The sequence below is a fragment of the Perna viridis genome, chromosome 7 (genome assembly GCF_037379345.1).
Source record: "Perna viridis isolate PV_CMFRI_1.1 ecotype Kerala chromosome 7, ASM3737934v1, whole genome shotgun sequence".
Taxonomy (NCBI): Eukaryota; Metazoa; Mollusca; class Bivalvia; order Mytilida; family Mytilidae; genus Perna; species Perna viridis.
The window spans coordinates 4,963,248-4,985,879 of NC_142451.1; the positions used below are offsets into that span (position 1 = coordinate 4,963,248).

At 32.4% G+C, this 22,632-nt stretch overlaps 1 protein-coding gene across 6 annotated transcripts in view; it reads left to right on the forward strand.

Moving 5' to 3' along the window:
* The window catches only part of LOC148611052 (transcription activator GLI2.S-like), an 85,643-nt gene that overhangs the window by 17,715 nt on the left and 45,296 nt on the right, over window positions 1-22,632 (forward strand). For 5 of the 6 annotated variants that reach the window (XM_088591122.1, XM_088591128.1, XM_088591126.1 and 2 more), the window contains exons 4-5: window positions 6,217-6,275; window positions 18,945-19,059. In XM_088591122.1, coding sequence (XP_088447248.1) covers window positions 18,972-19,059 — 88 coding nt within the window. In that variant the 5' untranslated portion in view covers window positions 6,217-6,275; window positions 18,945-18,971. Of the gene's footprint in view, window positions 1-6,216; window positions 6,276-11,503; window positions 11,592-18,944; window positions 19,060-22,632 lie in introns of all 6 variants that reach the window. The other variant, XM_088591123.1, reaches the window with a different exon arrangement.

The following is a 22,632-nucleotide window of genomic DNA, read 5'->3' on the forward strand; positions in this document are numbered from 1 at the left end:
AACTAAATATTTTCCTATCAGTATCCAAATTTTGAAATTGATTTTAAAAACTTATAAAAATAGATGTACTTGTCTAAAAACTTTACATCTTACATCGAGGATTGACGTTAGGGTAGTATTGTGTTTAAGGTTTAAATGACCGTGTACATAGAAAGCTGTAGATTAGTCTGATCCAAGTAATTGAGTAAAAATATATCAGCTGTATGTATACATCATAAATGAAGATAAAGACTTGTAAACAAAACCAAGGGATCCACAATTGTAATAGGGTTTACTTTATCCGAGGTTGAAAATATGTACTAGAAAACCTCAATAATTCTATTTATTTCATATCAGTAAAAAATCAGTAATTTCAATTGGATAAAATCTTTACACATGGTATTAATTAACCTGCAGTATAAAGTTTTACCAGTCAATATCATAATGTGATAATGCCCAGTTACAAATTTAGAGTTACATTCCCTTATTAAAATACATTGTCAATGTAAATATGCAAAAACATGATTTTCATGGCTTTCTGAAAAAATCGAGGATATGGTTCCTCAATGAAATAAACATAATAGTTGTCGATTAACTGGTCAATATCGTGATATTTAGACTGCCCACAGGATAGTGGTATTGACCGTGACAGCGATTATGACCTCGCCTACAGCTCGGTCATTATCACGGTTTGTTGAGGTATTTAAAGGAGAGAATTGGATGTATGAATGAGTAAATTTAAGACAAATGTGATGGGGTATTTGTGGGTTATTTCTGTTCTTTATTTGACTTTACGTCAAATGGGGACGTTAAGGCTTTATAAATTCTAGTGTAACCCCTCCATGGAAATGTACCTATCCACAGGGAGGAGATGTTGGACATTGATATGTCTTAGTTTTGTTATCATGGATATTGTTAATTCTGTTGTCAGGGCCTTTCAGAGCTTACTTAAAGGTGTATTTACACTTGTTGAAGATCTGTGAAAGTATTTACTATTTTGTTTTTAGGTTATACGCTGGGTGCATCTGTTGCATTTCACCATATCTGTTGTTGCTTCTTTTGGCAGGTACTAATTTTCATTGGTTCTGCTGAATTTATGGGTAGAATAAGGAATGCTTTATTGTATACAAATCATTTTTGCAAGTGATTTTTTTTATTTATTAAATCCGTGAAAGAAATTAGCAGTAGACCTACAGACCGAGTCTATGTAAAATCAAGCAGGTCTATGATGATTTTGGCTCAAGTTGCTTTAAAATGTACAGTGCTGTCTATGTAGAATTATGATTGGTCTATATTGACACAAAATCAGTTTCTATCACTATTAAATGCAAAAAAGTTACATTAGCTCACATGGAAATGTCTTCTTTAGGGTAATCCATACTACTGCAGTCTTAGTTGGGTGGTAACTAGACACTTTCTTCATGTTCCATGCTTGCAGCTACTGAAACACACCAAATTGAACAGATATCCAGTCGGAAGTTACAATCTAAACTAAAAATAACACCAAAAAATTTAAAAATAAAATTTAGTGCTATAAAAGTTGAGAACCAGTGAAAACATTTTGTTTTGTTTTAGTTGTTAATTATAGACCTATCTTGGACAGCACTATCTTACAGTACAATATATAGATATAAAACAGTCACAAAACTATTTTTGACAAAAAATGATAGAATAATGCTATCAATAAAATTGACAGAATTGGTAAGTCAAAGTAAGCATACTGTACTTTATATCTCAGACATTTGAATCTAAATGTTAATTATCAGAGCCATTTTCTCCTTTAGTAATAGACTAGTTTGTGATTATATTTTAAAATTGAACTCCTAAATTAAATTCCTAACAAGTGTTCATGGTCAAGCTTTAACCACAAGTAAACCATTGACAATGTTTTATCTTCTCCTTCATCAATTAAATTCTAAGTTTCGGTAAACAAGCTTCTTTCACTAGATTCAGACGACTTCCCGTTTTTTTTTTTCCAGATTTATTGTATAACTTTAGTCATAGCTTATAAGTATCCTTGTGAAGATCTTTTGTATTGTAGGCATCAAATCTATTAAAGAGGAGGACTCTCAGTAAATTTACTTTTCTATTGGAAATGTTGACGCTCGTCATTGAATTAAGACAGATCAAATTCCCTTTAAGGAATTCCTATTCAGATGGAAACTTTTTTCATCGGAAGTCTTTTGTTAAGTTGAATAACTAGTATTTGCTTTCCTTCCATCTAATTCCCTAATGTCAACAGGTAATAAAACTTCAAGTTTAGAGCCATTTGTACATGAAGTGAGTTAAACAGACAATTTTGTGTTGAAGGATCCCAGATTTGTGCTGTACTTTACAGTAAATTAAGAAATTATTATGTTACTTTTATTTAAGTAATTGCAAAAAAAAATTAAACCAATTATTGATAGCAATAACTAATACTTGCACTATGAAAGAATGGATATATTTAAATAAAATACATTTTGGCCTTAAATGCTAAAATCTGGAAAATAAATTGACGCATTCATTTGTAATGAATGTGATCTCTTTTGCTAATGTTATAGTAGTCACTGTGACTTTTTATCAGTTGGTAATTGTAATTTGAAAGTTCTCACTCTGTTGAGGATATTATGGTTTTCAAGCACCCACTGTTGATAGGGTGATTTCTCAGAACTTCAGACTTTTCACTTCCATCTGTTCTAATGACTATATCTGTTTGAGTAAACTGTGTGCTTATCGGTTGCTTTTGGATTTTAATTAGCTTACAGAAAAAGCTTGTTGTCTTTTGTCCTATTTGTTAAAGTGTTTGTATTCTGTATTGATTTCAAGAGTTAAATCCTAATTCAACAGATTTTTAAAGTTATATTTTCCCACCACTCCTCGCAGGTTAGGGGGGAGGGTTTAGGGCTCATCAACATGTTTAACCCCACCAAATACTTTATGTGGCTGTCCAAAGCCAGGATCCCATAGTCCAGTGGTTGTCATTTTTTATGTTCATTGTTATTGGATTTACTTTTTTCTATAGATTCTGTCAATTTTCATCTTTTTTCAGTAGTTTCTTGGTTTCACTTTATTTATTTTGTGGCCTTTTATAGCTTGCTTTATGGTATTGGCTTTGCCCATTATTGAAGATTATGTGGTGACTTGTAGAATTGTTAATTACCTGGCATTTAGTGGACAAGTGTCTCAATGGCCGTCATATTTATATGTGAGATCTGGCTCCAGTGCCACAAAACTGAAAAATTCTTAAGTCTGAAAAAATTCTTAATTGTTCGCGACATCACCAATTTTGACAACTTTAATTGTTATTACGGTTGTTACCATGGGAGTTCAGCATATTCTCTTATAATATGACTTACCAAGTTAGTAGCCGAGATGTTATATATTTTACATTTTTACAGTGTATGTTGCTCGGGATAGAAACTGATGAATTAGTCATCTATTTTTTGCCACACATTTTCAATCTTTTCTCTTGTTACACCTAGTGGTAGTCACGAAAACATGTTCAATCAATAACTGTTATTATGTACCATAAACACCTTTCATGTATAAATCTGTATATATACTATATTATTGTTATCTGAAGTGTTCCATGGCATCACAACTAAGTCCTGTTCCTGTGACCAGAGTAAACCTTAGTTCTTTCAACCTTTGGCTTTTTATATGCCCAGTCAATGTATTATGGCATGTTTGTGTCTGTCATTCTTTGGGTCTGTCTTTTGTTCACACTTCATAAAATAACTCAACAATGCTGCCATCAACTTTTGTGGAAATTTGTGAATTATTTCTCTAGAAAAGTATAAGCTCACTTTGGTTTTTTTAAAATTCTGAATTTTTGGGGTTTTTTTTTCAGTCAAATGGGTTTTTTTTATTGGTAAAAAATAATGATGACCTAATTGGTTAAAAATGGGGAGATTTTCTGTTTTTGAATTGTTACTCAGAAACCTGTACAGTAATTTCAGTGAAACTTTGGTGAATTGTTTCTTTACATTAATGAAAGCTTCTTTTTGATTTTTAAAAATTTATGATATTACAATTTTGAATTATGGGACTTAATTCATAAAATGGGGGTATTTTGCAGTTTTCAGACCATAACTCAATGGCAGTTGCACATATTTTCATGAAACTTTAGTGAATTGTTTCTTTTTATTGATGAGAGATCCCTTTTAATTTTTAGCTTACCTGGCCAAATTCTGATATAGGTAAAAGTGTTCAGCATGATGAGATCTATCTGTGGTCAGAATTTCGTTGAAATCTGTTAAGCTATGTTGGAGTTATTGCCCATTTGTTTTGCTATTTTTAAAGTTATTTCTTTCAAAAACCTCCTCTGACACTACTTGACTAATTAGAACCAAATTAGTTTAGCCAAATACTTTCAATTGCTGAAACAATCCTTATTATAAGGCCTACAAAAATTTCTGTGGATCAAAGTTGTCAGACAATTGCTTGTAAGTATTATTGCCCTTGAATGATGAAAAATGACTTTTTTTTTCTTTTTTTGTTTACAGTTTTCAGCCAATATCTTGAAAACTATAATAGATAGAAACTTTTGATTAAATAAAATTTAACAAAATAACTCTATGATTCAGGTTTGTAGCTCATTGTAGCTCACAGAATGTATAACATAAAAGGGGGAGGGAAAAGTTACATTTTAAACGCTATTTCTTCATAACCTAGAGAAAATTCGCACAAAAGATGCTCTAATTAGCTTGTTGTCTATGTGTGGCGTGAATCTCAATACACAAAGCATAATTAAACTATAAATAGAGAATTCCATGTACTTACATGGAAGTTAATGGTGACCTTAAGTATAACATTGAATTTCCTTATTGGAGACATTTACATGGACACCATCAGATTTCATCATGATACATGTTATTGTCAATATTCAACTGTTCATTTATGGATAAAGACCAATAGTGATCTGTAACATTCATGTAATGGTTTACCTGTATCACCAGTGGTGGATTAAGGTCTGTCTGTCAGTTCATCTGTGAGTCACAATCAGAGGTTACAATTATGTGTAATCTGTATCTCTGTAAAAGTATTGAAGCAATATTATTCAATCTTAGCACCGTTATTACATATTGAAGATGTGCGCCTCTTATGGAGAAATTAAATTATTTTTTTCATCATTTTGTGCATGTTGAACTTAGACATTATTTGTCACCTTATATTGTGTACTGTACCTACTTCGTGGTACCAGTATTATTTAAACTTTCAATGATACTGTAATATAGGGATCAGTATATAGTATGAATTATATTCCCTTCAATTATATAGCCTCCTAGGAAAAATTCTTATATAGAGTTGTCCTAGGCTTGTTTCTATAATTAGTTATCTCTCCTGAATTAGGAATCTTTTTTCTATCCATAAGCCAACATGTCTATCACTGACTTTGTTCACACCATTAAAGTTTTATCTTGATTAAAAATCAGCAGTAAAACACCTATATGTTTATGCTCAGTTGACATGAAAGTGCCTGCTTCTTTACGGTAGGCTAAAAGTGTCCAGCTGAGGACATTTTCACGCTTCTCTCTCTTGGACAAAACATTAAATCTGCTTCAAAGTAAAGAATCTAAATGGCAGTAAATAATTTGGTCTATTGTAGCCCTCTGGGTTAGAGATCTAGTGGCATGGACTTGTTTTCTTTGGCATGTTATATATAAGATTTCACTTCGTGCGGAAAGATACCTTTTGTATCCTAATCTAGATTATTTGAAAACTACCTTGGTATTTTTAATAGGTAATGAAATCTTTGTATAACCACATTTTATAAAGAATCTATAGTCGTTTGTTGTGTGATAAACAAGGGGACATCTTTATAGCGTGATTCTGATATGTGTACTGGATTGGATTAAACTTAAGTCAAAATACACATATACAGTAGTTCAAAGGGTCATGGTTTAAGTTTTAATACATAAAATGAAATGAAAAAAACAAACTTTAACATTTAACAAGTATCTATTAGTTACAACTAAATTACATCTTTTAACAGAATAGTCATTCTCTCTATTTAAATCTTTATGACATTACTGTAAACAGAATTTCTGGTATTCCCCCCCCCCCTCGAACCATTTACAATTAGGCTGATTTTGCAAGATAACAAAACTCCCTTTATTATGGAGTACTGTTAGGGTATTACTTGCCAAATTGAATTGACATTATGAAATGCAATAGTAAGTTTTGTATAGTATTTTGATCTAACTAGATGAACTGAAATTGGACTAATTTTGATGCATAATTCTATCTTTGCAGAATGTACATGTATCTGATATGAACATATTCCAGACAGTAAAGAGAAGACAAGTAAACAGGTAACTGAAATTTATGTTTGTTTTCTTGTCAGCTGTTCTGCCCTTGGTGACAGGAGCTAACTACTATGGAAATGTCAGGGTTTCATTAAGCCTTCCTTATGAAGGTGGTTTTGCTCTTTTTCCAATATGTAATTTTGCCCTCCCCTCATCCTACATTCTTTAAGGTGCAAGAACCATGAATTTGCAGATCAAATTATATATCATTCCCCTACCACTTATGTAATGGAATAAGATTATGTACACATTTGAATTACATGTAGAAATCAAAGAATCAGATGAAAACAAAAAAAAAAAAAATTTCCATTACACAAAATTTGAAATCTCCAATAATTAGTACTAATTGGATGAAACATTTTTATGACCATGGTGATAAATATTTAAAAAAAACTATCAACATTGAACCTGACGAAAACATTTATAAACCAGACATCTTTTGAAGTCTCTTCATATTAGTTTCCATGAGTTTTGCATGTGGGACTTCATTGAGGTTTTACTGTATAACTCGTCAGTCTGTGTGGGACTCCATTGATGTTTTACTGTATAACTCGTCAGTCTGTGTGGGACTTAGTTGAGGTTTTACTGTATAACTTGTCAGTCTGTGTGGGTCCTAGTGAGGTTTTACTGTATAACTCGTCAGTCCGTGTGGGACTTAGTGAGGTTTTACTGTGTAACTCTTCACTCTGTGTGGGACTTAGTTAGGTTTTACTGTATAACTCATCAGTCTGAGTGGGACTTAGTGAGGTTTTACTGTATATCTCTTCAGTCTGTTTGGGACTTAGTGAGGTTTTACTGTATAAGTCGTCAGTCTGTTTGGGACTTAGTGAGGTTTTACTGTATGACTTGTCAGTCTGTTTGGGACTTAGTTGAGGTTTTACTGTATAACTCTTCACTCTGTGTGGGACTTAGTGAGGTTTTACTGTATAACTCATCAGTCTGTTTGGGACTTTGTTGAGGTTTTACTGTATAACTCATCAATCTGTGTGGGACTTAAGGTGGTTTTACTGTATAACTCTTCACTCTGTGTGGGACTTAGTTAGGTTTTACTGTATAACTCATCAGTCTGAGTGGGACTTAGTGAGGTTTTACTGTATAACTCGTCAGTCTGTTTGGGACTTTGTTGAGGTTTTACTGTATAACTCGTTAGTCTGTGTGGGACTTTGTTGAGGCTTTACTGTATAACTCTTCAGTCTGTGTGGGACTTAGTGATGTTTTACTGTATAACTCGTCAGTCTGTTTGGGACTTTGTTGAGGTTTTACTGTATAACTCGTCAGTCTGTGTGTGACTTAGTGAGGTTTTACTGTATAACTCGTCAGTCTGTTTGGGACTTTGTTGAGGTTTTACTGTATAACTCGTTAGTCTGTTTGGGACTTTGTTGAGGTTTTACTGTATAACTCGTTAGTCTGTTTGGGACTTAGTTGAGGTTTTACTGTATAACTCTTCACTCTGTGTGGGACTTAGTGAGGTTTTACTGTATAACTCATCAGTCTGTTTGGGACTTTGTTGAGGTTTTACTGTATAACTCGTCAATCTGTGTGGGACTTAAGGTGGTTTTACTGTATAACTCTTCACTCTGTGTGGGACTTAGTTAGGTTTTACTGTATAAAACATCAGTCTGTGTGGGACTTAGTGATGTTTTACTGTATAACTCGTCAGTCTGTTTGGGACTTTGTTGAGGTTTTACTGTATAACTCGTCAGTCTGTGTGTGACTTAGTGAGGTTTTACTGTATAACTCGTCAGTCTGTTTGGGACTTTGTTGAGGTTTTACTGTATAACTCGTTAGTCTGTTTGGGACTTTGTTGAGGTTTTACTGTATAACTCGTTAGTCTGTGTGGGACTTCGTTGAGGCTTTACTGTATAACTCTTCAGTCTGTGTGGGACTTAGTGAGGTTTTACTGTATAACTCATCAGTCTGTTTGGGACTTTGTTGAGGTTTTACTGTATAACTCGTCAGTCTGTGTGGGACTTCAGGTGGTTTTACTGTATAACTCTTCAGTCTATGTGGGACTTAGTTAAGGTTTTACTGTAGGCAAAATGTTATGAAAATGATTACTATGATTATTTTCATATTGGAAAAATTGCAAAATATTTTGAATGCTCATTCATTTTTCCTTGTAATGACGAAGAAGGTCATGTTTTTGATAAATATTGCAGATTTGTATTCCATGATGATTTTACGACTAATATTTAGTATATCTGGAGATTTATTAGTGTCATATTGAAAGAAATAGGATATGATTTAGAAACTAATTTTCCTCTTCCCTGTGTTATATACTATTGAGCAATAATAAACAAGGCTACTGTACTAATATCATTACAAAACAATTGATACTTAGTATCATAATTACATACATTTTACACATATTTTGTCTGATATTGTTTCTACACATCTACCTGGAGGCATGACATACTGAGTATACACAATGTCTGTGTAAACCTTGTCTTTTCTGACCTGCCTTGTTGGTTCTGTACTGAGCTACAAGGTTTTTTGTGTTAAATTCATTTTGAACAATTTTCTCCCAGGTTATCTAGGTACAGCTTGTGGATATTTGGTCTGGAAGACATGAGCTCAATGAAAATTACTATGTTAAAATTTTTGTAGTAATATGTCTGATTGAATTCTGGTTGAAATTTGTATTGTTCATAAATCCAGGTGTCATTGTATTTCATTGGAGATTTTTGTGAAAAAGTTTTAATTATATTTTTGCATGTAAAAATTGAGGACTTAAGTATTAGTTGCATGTGCTCAGTAATTTATCTTTTATTACACAATGAATTTTTGGTCAGCATTAGCCATGTGTAACAGGGATAAGATTCCAGATTTATAGAAGAAACTTTGTTGCAAATTTAGATAGTAAGGTTCAATAGGGTTACCTATTGCCATAGCCAAGCCCAGAGCAAGTAAGTAGTGAAAAGTGAAAGCATGCCCAGAGCAAGTAAGTAGTGAAAAGTGAAAGCATGTGGAGAGCAAGTAGGTGGTGAAAAGTGAAAGCATGCTCAGAGCAAGTAAGTGGTGAAAAGTGAAAGCATGCCCAGAGCAAGCAAAAGGTGAAAGCATGCCCAGAGCAAGTAAGTGGTGAAAAATGAAAGTTTGCAGAGGAAAAGTAAGTGGTGAAACATGCCAATATGTCCCTCTAAAGTGGTGAAAATTGAAGTACACCCAGACGAAGGTTAGTGGTGAAAATTTAGTGTTTCCAGGGAAAGTTAATGGTATTAAATTTAGATAATATATCTTCAAGTGAAAAGAAAAATTAAAATAAGATGTAATCAAATTTAATGCTACAATATAATTTCTGAAAATTCAAGAATATATTGCAGGTTTGCCAGACAAGAAAGTACACTCCCTTTTATATTGTTTTCATTAGTATAGCTCAGTATACATAAATATTTCTCACTCTCCTATCTATGTAAGTATGTTTGTGTCTACTTATCTCTTCCAATTATCTTAGTCAAAATATTGTTTATAGATATCTTTATTTTTTTCTTGTGATACACAGTTTTTCATGTAGATAAGGGATCTTATTTTTTACTTGAAATTTTGTTCTTGTGGTCAAGACATAGGGTTATCTGTTGATGACTGGGCATTACATTGATAACCAAGTTTGCCTTCTTATACACTTATACTTTTTGAATCTAACACACAACATTAAGCATAAAAACATATTGGATAAGACAGGTTTTCTGTAAACACAATGTCATGTTGGCAAACAGTGCAAGTCAGTCTTAATTTAAAGACCAAGAAACAAATAAGCAACACCAAACAATAGGATGAGGATATATACAGGATCTTCTGGTGATCTCCTTACCTATGGCCTACATTTACCTTTGAGATATCAAGGTTTTTCCTTTCACTTTGTCACACCTTCAACACCATTAAGTATGCAAAGTTTCTCATATTCCATGGTATTCCTGAAGCCATTAAACAGCAGGAAGCTGCTATCATGCAGGAAATCACAGTGATTATGAAAAGGATCTTGTTTTGAACAATGACAAGTTTTCCATATGTTTTGATTGATGGTTTTAGGGTCCTGTGGGGGAAATCGGGAATGTAACATAATGGAATTTTGAATATTCATAGTTTGGAGTATTAATGAACTAAATATCATAATTTTGATATCTGATTTTGTTGATGGTAAGAATTTTTTGTTGAAGTTTTAGTGAACAAATATGCTTCATTCATGTTTTTATTTGCCGTACATGTGTTTATTTCTATTAGATGAGTCCCTTGAATCACTTAGTCGTATTGTTTCTTTCGTTCATGAAAATAGTCTTTTTATACAAATAAACAATAATAGTTCAAAAGACTATCATTAATACAAGAAAGGTTTAGACTATAAAAGTTAATTTGAAATTTGATCGTTCAGATATTCTTGTAATACAGGTCAACATGAATTTCTGTGCCAGAAATTGTATGTATTAAGACAATAACCCAATTTAGTAAATAAAAGAAAAAAAACAAAAAAAACTGTCATTTTTAAAAGGAAAGAAGTTCAAACTTATGTAAATTATCATGAAAATAATGGAAGTTTAAATTTTTCTTACACACCTATGTTTTCTTTTGTCCACATAACTTCCAATAAATCATTTTGTATACATTTAAAAAAAATCTTTCATTTGAAAAAGAAATTAAAACTTGAAAGGTGAATTCCATCTGCACCCTCATTTTAAATGAACCAACACAAAAAAGTTCTTTACAACAAAAAACTAGATGTGTAAAGTTACATTGAGTGTAACCTAAGATTGTTTGTCTATTGATATGATAAGTACCTAATGCCTATTACACTAAAGTTATTTCCTGTGTGTATAGTACAATTTTCTTTTTTTCTGAAGTCGGTCTTTTCTGTCATTGTTAAATTCCATGCATCGTTGATCGTAAGTGAAGAAATTTTTAGTACGATTTGGTGTGCCTTGAGGTATTATCAGAAAAATACTCTAACTATACCATTAGTATTAACAGCAGACGGCACATGGTCAGTTGCGTCAGCTGATTTAGAGAATTGGAGATTTTTATGCTGTTTATTCAAAGCTTGAGAAATTAATTAAGACATTCATTGAGAAAAAAAAAACTTGTAAAGGATTTACACATATAGGATGTATACTATAGAGAAGGCCATGTGCTAACTTGTAGCTTGGAGCTATTTGGTTTGATTTAATGGAGTAATACACATCAGTCTTATGGCCCTATACTGTTCAGAAGTGTGATATTTATATCGAATATATTATCAACAGGATTTAATTGCCATAAAGAAGAAAAACATGGATTTAAATGGGATCTACCTGAAGAACACCTTATGGAGATTTTTTAAAAACATTAAATGTAGGTATAGAATTTAAAACCACACAACAAGGTGTCAAAATGTCTATTCATGTTAAGGGAAATTTTCATATAAATGCCAATTTTAAACAATATTAATTAATTAGTTATGTTTTGTTTACTAATTAATTTTCCTAAACAAAATATATTTTAAAAGTCTTTTTTTTTATCTACAATTAACTATTTTTGTAAACTTGTACCCCCTATTCTCTTTCTTTGTTTCATCCAAATTTCATTATAATCTCATAGTTCATAACATATGCTAGCTTGTATTTGTAAAAAAATAGTAGCATTCTTAATTTACACCTGTTTGTTTTAATGATTTGTAAAATATGAAAAAAAAACTAATATTAACCATCATTTTAATTTTGCTTCTTACCATCAAACCTGCATTTTTCTTAACAATAATACATAAAAGTAATATGGACTAGAAATCTGAAGAAATAAAAATTATACAACTTGGATATTTTTGTTTTGGCTTAATCTGATTGATAATAATTTTATAAACATATGGCCAGTTTTTGAATCATCCCAATTCAGTTATGAAAAGAATATACATGTACATGTATATTAAAATGGAGAGAATACTTTGTACCTAATGTTGAACAAGGATTAATAGAAGAAAAACTTAGTACATATGATACTCTGCTTGTACAATACTGCCTTTGTTAAATTGGGTAATTTGTCAGAAATGGCGTGAATAAAGATTTGGTCTAGATATGTGTTGAATTTCATCCTATCTGAAATGTTTTCAGTCTCGATTGAAAAACAGAATGGAGTTTTGTGTTGATAAGATTGAATACGTTTTTCAGTTGTTTTGAGAGATGGTTTATATAAGGATAGGAGATTCTGGAGAGGGTTATAAGTTGATTTCACTTAAAATGTAAATTTTCAGGTTTTTATCAAGAATTGTGTCTTACATTCTTTTAAATACTTAATTTAGGGGAAAATCTATCATTTTTTACAATTTCTAAAATTTACAGTCATGTGTGAAAATTGATTTTGTAAAGGAATCTATTTTCTGACTATTTTATATGCTGTAACATAATTTAGAACTTCCAATATGTTATGTTTGTTGGAATCAGTATTGTTAATATCCGACTGAATTGTCTTTGATGACAGGAAATCCTCGTAATGGTATGTTTTAACTTACACAGTATGATGGTAGAATTTTACTTTTTTTACAGAAATTTCAAGCAACATTTTTTGCATGTTATTTCATGGGCTATTAATATGCCACATAAAAATTCTTGATTTTGTGTGATGTAAGCTGTGCATCTTCAGAACTATAGATATGAGGTCATGTTTATTCACTATTTTAGAAAATTCTCAGGCCATTAATACAATATGTAATGGTAAGATTATTAGCTCTTGGTTTTATGTAGATCTTTACTGCATAATAAAAAAAAATGGCTCTTTTAGTTTTGTATTTTGAGAAATGTTGTTTTCAAAGCATACAATTGCTTTTACTATATAGAAAGTCATAATACATCAAAACTCTCCCAAGTTTACTGATGTAAAATGACTTCTCTAAATAATTCTCAGATTTCTGATTTGCCAAATATCACAATACTTTCTTACATGTATGGATATATATACTGTACAGTTTATGTCATTGATACCCTGTTAACAAAATTTTAATCTTTATCTGAAATAAAAACCACAGATTTTTCTAATCGAATAATGAAGAGTATATTCATTAGGATATTGAAATAAGCTAAAATATCCTGTATGAAGAGGCACTAGAATTTCTAGTTCATATACAGTGTCAGGCAATTGATCTCACATTTTGGATATCAATTTTTTTACAATTATTTAATACTGTTGTGGAAGTACCATATTTTAATTCTGTCAATGATGTTATCATTTTGTGTTGTACATTTTGGATACTATTAGGCTACTTAAGATTTCAACAAGAAAATTCTATTTTGCTGACAAATTGATGGTTGTGGTTCATTCAACCAAAACCTTGAAATTGTCACCCTACAAGCAAATGTCTTATAGCAGCAATGTGTTTCATCCTTAATGACAAAAAAAGCACAAAATAGCAAACAGTAGATCAGTATTTGAAAAATCACACTGCTGACTGGCAAGGATTTCCCAATATTATTGTACAGTGCTGACTAGCAAGGCTTCGTCAAAAGTTATAACCCATTTCTGACCAGTGAGGCTTTTCCAAATTATAGCACGCTGCTGACTGGCCAGGGTTTTCCCAAAATTATAGCACTGTGCTGACTGGCAAGGGTTTCCATTATATTATTGTATAGTGCTGACTGGCAAGACTTTTCCCAAAATTATAGCACACTGCTGACTGGCAAGGCTTTCCCCCAAAATTATAGTGCTGACCCGCAAAGGTATTCTTATGTTATTGCACAGTGTTGACTTGCAAGGTATTTCCCAAAATTATAGCATATTGCTGACCCACAAGACTTTCCCCAAATTATAGCATAGTGCTGACTGGCAAGGTATCTCCCAAAATAATGTAGCACATTGCTGACTGGCAAGGTGTCCATCAAAATTATAGCACAGTGCTGACCTGCAGCACTTTCCCCAAATTATAGCATAGCGCTGACCAGTGAGGCTTTCCCCCAAATTATAGCACAGTGCTGACCTGCAAGGCTTTCCCCAAATTATAGCACAGTGCTGACCAGCAAGGCTTTCATCAAAATTATTGCACAGTGCTGACCAGCAAGGCTTTTCCTTAGAATGTAGGCAAGGGTTTCCTAATATTGCACAGTACTGACTGGGAAGGATTCTCCCAGAATTATGTCTGAGTACTGACCGGCAAAGCTCTTTCCCAAGTTATAGCACTGTGCTGACTGGCAAAGTATCTCCCAAAATTATAGGGCACTGCTGACCGGCAAATCTTTCCCCAAATTATAGCACAGTGCTTACCAGCAAGGCTTCTCCCAAATTTTAGCACAGCGCTGACTGGCAAGAGTTTCCCCAATATTATTGTACAGTGCTTACCAGAAAGATTTTACTGAAAATTATTGTATAATGCTGACAGGCAATGCTTTTCTCAAAATTATTGTACAGTGCTTATATTGATTATAACAAAAATCTTTTAAATTTGCCGAAACTAACTTACATTTGTACAGTAAATAAAATGATTTTAACCATGCTTGGAATGGGTCATAGACTTCAGCCATTTCTGTATGTGTTACAATTTTTGTGGTACATGTATTACAAAAACTATGTAGAGTTTGGAAGTAAAATAGTTGATTTCCTTTAACAATACATGTTTTAAATTCAATATTTACATTTTATTGAAAATCTGATTTATTTGTTTTCATACAAACAATACCATTTTCACAGTTAATATTTTTAATCTTCCTTTTTTTGTCCATTAGATTTCTTAGCATCATCTTTTAACTTAACACTTACAGTACTGACTTTATTTGACTGTACATCCCTAATGCCAGACTAAATATTAGCTTGAGTGGTTTCCTGGCCGAACTTATTTTTGACATGTGCTCGCTACAACATGTTTCTAAACTTTGAAGGATATTAGTTATAAAATTTGAAGTTGAATCAGTGATTCGAAATTTTTGGGGCTTACTAAAAAAATTTATATCAGACAACCAACACGAAAGTCAAACTGTTACGGAATTCCAGTATTAGAGACTGCAAGTTTATATTCTAAGCAAACGGGTGGGGGGAAATGTTGACTAGTGTTAATCAAATATGATTGTTTTCTAGTCTTTGTTTTCCCCCTAATAGCGTTATGTTCATTTAATTGATGAAGTTGCATTTGTTATTTTTCTATGTCTTGAAAACAGTGTATTAATTTTTCATCTGTTCTATCTTAACATGAATATATATATGACCTTTATGTCATGGTTTCATTTGATGACTGTTGTCTGGAACAAAGAAATACAATTAATTTTTTTAGGTTAGTTACATTATTGAGTCCATTAGTATAAAAACATTTTGATTTAAAGACCAAGTCAGATCATAAATATTACTAGTCACTGGGATACGACAAGTTCAACTATAATTTCCCTTTTCTTGAGTCATTTTTACATGAAGAAGTATGAGACAGAATGGGATGGGCAGAGATTGATTGCCACTTTAGCCACAAATATTTCTATGGACATGATATTTGATTTTTTATATGGAGACTGCAAAACAAGCAATCCTTTTTTACGAATCCCTCTAAAGACTCCATAAAATGCAGTGTAATTGCAACTAAATCACTTTGAATCAAAATAAAAATTAAAGCGAAGACAGCAATTATTGAAAAAAAAATAGCCATTTGCATAGCTTCACAACTGTAAGACTCTTTCAGGATGTAGATAATATATAACTGATATTTAATCCATCATTATTACACATTAGGCTGATACACATATAAAAACAACTGCAGATTATTTGCTACTTGCAGTCTGCATGCACCTTATACGTAATATGATAACCTGTCTGTACTTCAGGTAGAAGTTATTCATAAAAACTTTGCACATTTTCTTGGTTATGGGATGGCTTGGAACATTTATAGTCACTTATTGCACATTACTCCACCATTAAATAACCATTATTTGAAGTAAATATTACTTTTTTTGTGTGGATTTTATACTGACTTTCTTTTTATGTTGACATAGACAGCTTTCATGGTAATTATCCACAAAAGTGACATTAAGATTTATTGTGATAAGGTGCTATGATATCTGTTTTGGGTTTGTAATTATTAGTTGGAAATTATTGTCAGTTAAGATACATGTCACAAGTAAATTATTGTTAGATTTTCATTATAGTACTAGTATCAGGTCCTTGTGGCTTCAGTTTTTGTCTTTTTATGTCATAAGTGTTACCAAACTTGTCAGTTCTTCCCTCATTCTGCTATGTATAGTTTTTTAGATTTAAGGTGATTTTTATGCCCTCTGCCCAACCTGCAAGCATTGAGAGATTGAAGGATGTCACACATACATGACTTACCAAATTTTCAGTTTTAAAACAATGATTAGGATATTCAAGTTTTTTAGCCATGTGAGATTTAGTTATACATTGAGAACTTTTAAATGGAATGATATGAAGTTTTGATGAATTATTAGCATGATAATTTATATTATGAGTGCCACTTGCAGTATTTACAGGAAGTCTCTCAGACTTATTATACCCCACACAACAAAGTTGTGAAGGGTATAATGTTTTTGACCCGACCGTCAGTCTATCATCAGTTTTCAGAACATTTTTTCTTAACGCTTGCAGATGTTGACATGATTTTTGGTATACAAGTTCACCATGATAAGTTACAGGTCAAGTGTACGTTTTGTTCCGCTATGATGATAATTACTTTGGATTAACTAAAACTAAAAGAAATCTCAGTTTGGATATTGAAACTACCATTCTGAGTAACAGAATTTAGTTAGAAGATAAAGGTGTAAAGCCTAAAAAAACACTCTTATTCCTTTTTTTATCAGGGTCCTGCGACATATATTTCTCTTTATAACAAATGTACTTGAGTATCCAACATGGACATGTCGGGTATGTGGGTGTACTCACTAAGGTTCTTTAATTTTGTACGTTCTCCATGTTTATGTTCTAGCATGATTTGTTATACTATATATGTAATTTCCATCTATATCACACAATAATTTAAATATTTAACTTTAAATTGTTTAAATATTGTTTTGAAATTAAGATGTCGGCATTCATGTCCTGTGGACATATTTCTTCTTGTTGAAATAAGATAAGGGCATTCATGTCCTTAGGACATGTTCTTGTTGAGATAAGATAAGGGCATTCATGTCCTTAGGACATATTTCTTCTTGTTGTGATAAGATAAGGGCATTCATGTCCTTAGGACATATTTCTTCTTGTTGTGATAAGATAAGGGCATTCATGTCCTTAGGACACATTTCTTCTTGTTGAGATAAGATAAGGGCATTCATGTCCTTAGGACACATTTCTCCTTGTTGAGATAAGATAAGGGCATTCATATCCTTAGGACACATTTCTTCTTGTTGAGATAAGATAAGGGCATTCATGTCCTTTGGACACATTTCTTCTTGTTGAGATAAGATAAGGGCATTCATGTTCTTAGGACACATTTCTTCTTGTTGAGATTAGATAAGGGCATTCATGTCCTGTGGGCATATTTCTTCTTGTTATACATGTGATAGAACCAACTCTGCCAATATGAGCTCGTTTGTAAGAGTAATCAAGGGAACCAAGGTTATAGCGGTAATCAAAAGAATGTAATCCAGGGACAAAGACCAGACATGGAAAACAGACATACACAATAAAGAACATAAAGTAACTAAAATCATACATACAAAGTAACAAAAGTAAATGAGCAACTCGGACTCCACTAAAAACTGGGAGTATGGACCAGGTGCACCGGTAGGGTAAGTGTCCTCTGCTTTTCTAGAAACACCCACCGAGTTGCTCATAAAAAGTCAAGTCCGGGGTAGACAAACGAGGAAAGGAAAACTATGACCCGTTGAATAAATGAGTTTTCATGGTGCTGATGGATACACCATAACGATCCACGAGTTCATGATGACGACCATAAAACTTCTGTAGTGATGACTTCAATATTGTAGCAACATAACCCTGTTCCAGAAGCCTATCTGTTAGAGTTCTAGCGTGATACAAAAAGTCTGCGTAGTTTCTGGCATAACGTATGAGTTGTGATATGAACACTCCACATTGTAAGCTTTGTAAATCATGTCTGATTAACATGATATTATGCCCCCACTCAATGAGTGTGTGGTATAATGGAATAACCATGTCCATCTGTCCATATTCCATTGCTATAATCTTGACTCCAAAATGCATCCAAAATGAATGGATTGATTTTCAAATTTGGTTTGTGACATTATAATTAAGTTAAATTTGTTACATTATGTATGGGGTATATGTTATAGCGATTTTGGTTGCGGCCTGATATCAACTTCCTGTTTCATTGGACATTCCTATTTTTCATTTTGTGGAATTTCCATCACGAAGTGGTCATATTGATTTCAAATGTGGTACATGTGTATGGCTTTATTTAGATGAGGCAAAGGTTGTAATCAATTTTGATATCAACTTCCTTTACAAAGGAAGGTACATCTAACATGATAATGTCTGCAACTTCAGGTTAAAGGTATAGCAAAGTGTCTGTCGTCTGTTCGTCTGTACAAGATTGATAGGTTACATATTTGCTAATCAAATTCTAATCAAATGATTTAGTGAACTATGCTTTTATCTTTCTGATTCTGAGTTTTCTTATACATGTATTATAACTGTTTCTCTGTTGTCTTATGGCTTTGAAGATTGCTGATCTAATGGTAAACATTGGAAAATAATCTGAATAAAGAAATATACCAAGTTAATATTTTAATTCATTGTTTGATTCTCTTCTGTTTTCAGGAGTAATGAAGGAAAGAAGACATAAATATGTCAGACGAAGAGTGTCCTAATGTTACGGACATAGACCCTGCTCCAGTTGGCAAGGAGTCCACCAGTTCACAGACTAGTCCAGATGGTAAGTAAAAGGGACTGTCCTGTCTGAATCGGCAAGGAATTCATTTTTTTTTGGCAAGAGTCCATTAGTCACAGTCTACTTGTTGGTAAGCCAGCTTTTATTGAAGTAAATAGGCATAACTTGTTATACCCCATGCATAAGTTGTAATTGTTTTTACTCTTCTGTCTGTCAGTCCATATGTCTGTGTGTCTGTTTGTCAGTCCTCTTTTCGTTATCTGACTGCTGTCAAGCTACAGAACAGAATTCAGTGTAACTTGGTATGTGGCAAGAACACAGTATATAGATGTGCATATTACAAAGATATTTTAATCTCGTACTTTTGTGGAAGTTTTGGCCCATAGCAATTTTTTTTTCTGAATTAAGTGCTGAAACATCAAAAGTTGTCAAATTGCTATATTTGCATCATCAATTCATGAAAACCTCCTTTCTGAAACCACTTCCTCTTCAACATGGTGGATGTGAAGTACATGAGCATTTTCACTAAATTTTGTCATTTTTTAAATTTTTGTAAGAGTTATGGGTCTTTATTCATCCCATTGGAGCCTCCTTAATATAGTATTGAACTGTTTGATACAAGATACTTATTAACAGTAATACATCATAAAAAGTTCATCAGATACACTGAAACATGATAGCCACTAACTTTAATACCTTATTTCTTACATTAGGGTTTGAGGCAATGGTATACCTGTTTAAAATCCAGGCTACAAATCTTTTCATATCATTTAACAGTGAAAACTAAGACTGCTTGTTACTAAAGGCTGTGAAGCATGAACAGCTATTTACTACAGCTTATTGACCCAGTGCAGTAAAGGCTGTCTCTGTTTCATTATTAATGCCATGTTTTCATGTATTCAAGCTTAAGTATAAAGGTTTTAACTTTTCTGTAAGAAGACAATGAGACATCTCAATATGCACAATGATAATAAAGTTGGATTACTGCTTCTTAACGTGTTAAAATGATGGAATAGGCTCAGACTGCTTAGATCTCTTATTCTGTTCATGAACATTAAACTAGTGATTGCCAAAAATAATTCTCTAAACAATGTACATAATTTTGTTTAATCATTACTTTTTCAAATTAATTTTTTAATAGAGATAAGGAATAAATTACCTCAATTAGTTAAAACTTAACTAAGGATACTCCACTGCTAACAGTGACTTACCGGAAATGTAAACATAGATTCTAAGGCATCATTATGGAAATGAAGATCTACTCATTTACAATATATGTATTTTAATCAGGTCATACTGAAAAATCTAATACAGATTTATACAGTCATAAGTCTTCATCTATCTCATCTGCCAAACTATCACAGTTAAAGATTTTAAAATTTTCTTGATGATACAAACCTATCTGTAAATGAACCTGTTGTTATGCTTCTAAAAAGACTTAAGTGGAGCAAAAAAAAATTTAAAGCATTTGTGAAAATGAATGATTTTGACATATGCAATATATTAAATGTACTTGTTAGCATAATTGGTTTTAAGCTGTTATTTTCATGTGTCAGTTTGTATATGATAGACAAAAGCCAGACCTGTGTATCAGATTTCATTGAAATCTTTCTTCCTTGTCAATCAGTGAAGTAACCAGATCCTCAAACATGTGACCTTTGATATAAGTTATGTTCTTGACTCCTGTCAGGGCTAATCATGGCTAAAAAACATCAGACACATTTTTGAGAAGTTTTAAGTTTTATTTTTGCCAACAAAGTGAAGGGGCAAACATATTTTGGTTTCTGGGTCTCTGTTTTCTATGCCTTAGTTTTAATGTTCAAATAAGGTTGTGTTTTAGAGGATGAGATTATATCATCTGTGAACTAGGTTTCCTTGAAAATCATTTATTTTACATGTATGATCTATGACCTTCCTTGTATGATCTGATGTCAGAAGGACACTGTACCAATGTTGTGAACCATTTCTTCTCATACCATGATGAGTAAACAAAATTAATACTTAAAGATAATCCAAAGTCATTCAAAGAGAAGGACTCTTTCTATCAATAATCAACAAGAACATACCAATTATACTTTTCTTCTTCAAAAGTTTAGGCTGCTTTTCATTCTTTGGTGGCTTTCTGCCTGATAAGTGAATGATCTAATCTCCTCTAGAAAGTTCTGACTGACTGAATTTTCTTTAATAACAAGCAACAAAAGCAATATTTATCAAAGAGCAGCAATCACATTAATCATCTAGAATATCTTTCATGTCTGACAGAATCTCATTTTTACAACAGTTATACAATATTTCTGTATTATCATTAACACTTTAGCTGTGTAATACATTAACATCTCTTTCATTTGTTTTCTTCTTTCTGTTGTTTTTCCAACCATTCTTGGGTTATGTGCACTTTCTCAACTTTTGATCTTGAACTTTCTAGGAAGAATGGGAACAGATATTACCTTTTACTACAGTGCAAGGCATCATATATATTGGAAAAATATTATTTCTATTTTCTTATTAATGCTTTATTCTCTTTTCAAAGCAGGCAAGTGTCAAATGTATACACTGTCAATGTATTGATTTTCATGGTTGCTAATTTTCATGGATTTTGTCTAGTGACTTTATTTGCATGTATCAATTTTCTCGGTTGATAACTGATTAGTGATACATAGTGTTAAAAATCAGTTTAACAGGTACTCTTTTCAGTCCAATGCAAATATTAGTACACCGTGAAAATTAATACCTTAATACACAGTAAATAATTTCTGAAAAGCGACATTGCTGATGAGCAAATGGAGAAATCAGTATTACTGGTAGTATAGTGTTATAGGAGAAATCAGTATTACTAGTAGGTGTTACAGGGGAAGTCAGTATTACTGGTAGTATAGTGTAATAGGAGAAATCAGTATTACTGATAGGATTGGGTTATAGGAGAAATCAGTAATACTGGTAGGTGTTACAGGAGAAATCAGTAGTACTGGTAGGTGTTACATGAGAAATCAGTATTACTGGTAGTATTTTGTTATAGGAGAAATCAGTATTACTGGTAGTATTTTGTTATAGGAGAAATCAGTATTACTAGTAGGTGTTACAGGAGAATTAGTATTACTGGTAGTATTGTGTTATAGGAGAAATCACTATTACTGGTAGGTGTTATAGGAGAATCAGTATCACTGGTAGGTGTTACATGAGAAATCAGTATTACTGGTAGTATTGGGTTATAGGAGAAATCAGTATTACTGGTAGGTGTTATAGGAGAATCAGTATCACTGGTAGGTGTTACATGAGAAATCAGTATTACTGGTAGTATTTTGTTATAGGAGAAATCAGTATTACTGGTAGTATTTTGTTATAGGAGAAATCACTATTACTGGTAGGTGTTATAGGAGAATCAGTATCACTGGTAGGTGTTACATGAGAAATCAGTATTACTGGTAGTATTGGGTTATAGGAGAAATCAGTATTACTGGTAGGTGTTATAGGAGAATCAGTATCACTGGTAGGTGTTAGAGGAGAAGTTAGTATTACTGGTAGTATTGGGTTATAGGAGAAATCAGTATTACTGGTAGTATTGTGTTATAGGAGAAATTAATATTACTGGTAGGTGTTACAGGAGAACTCAGTATTACT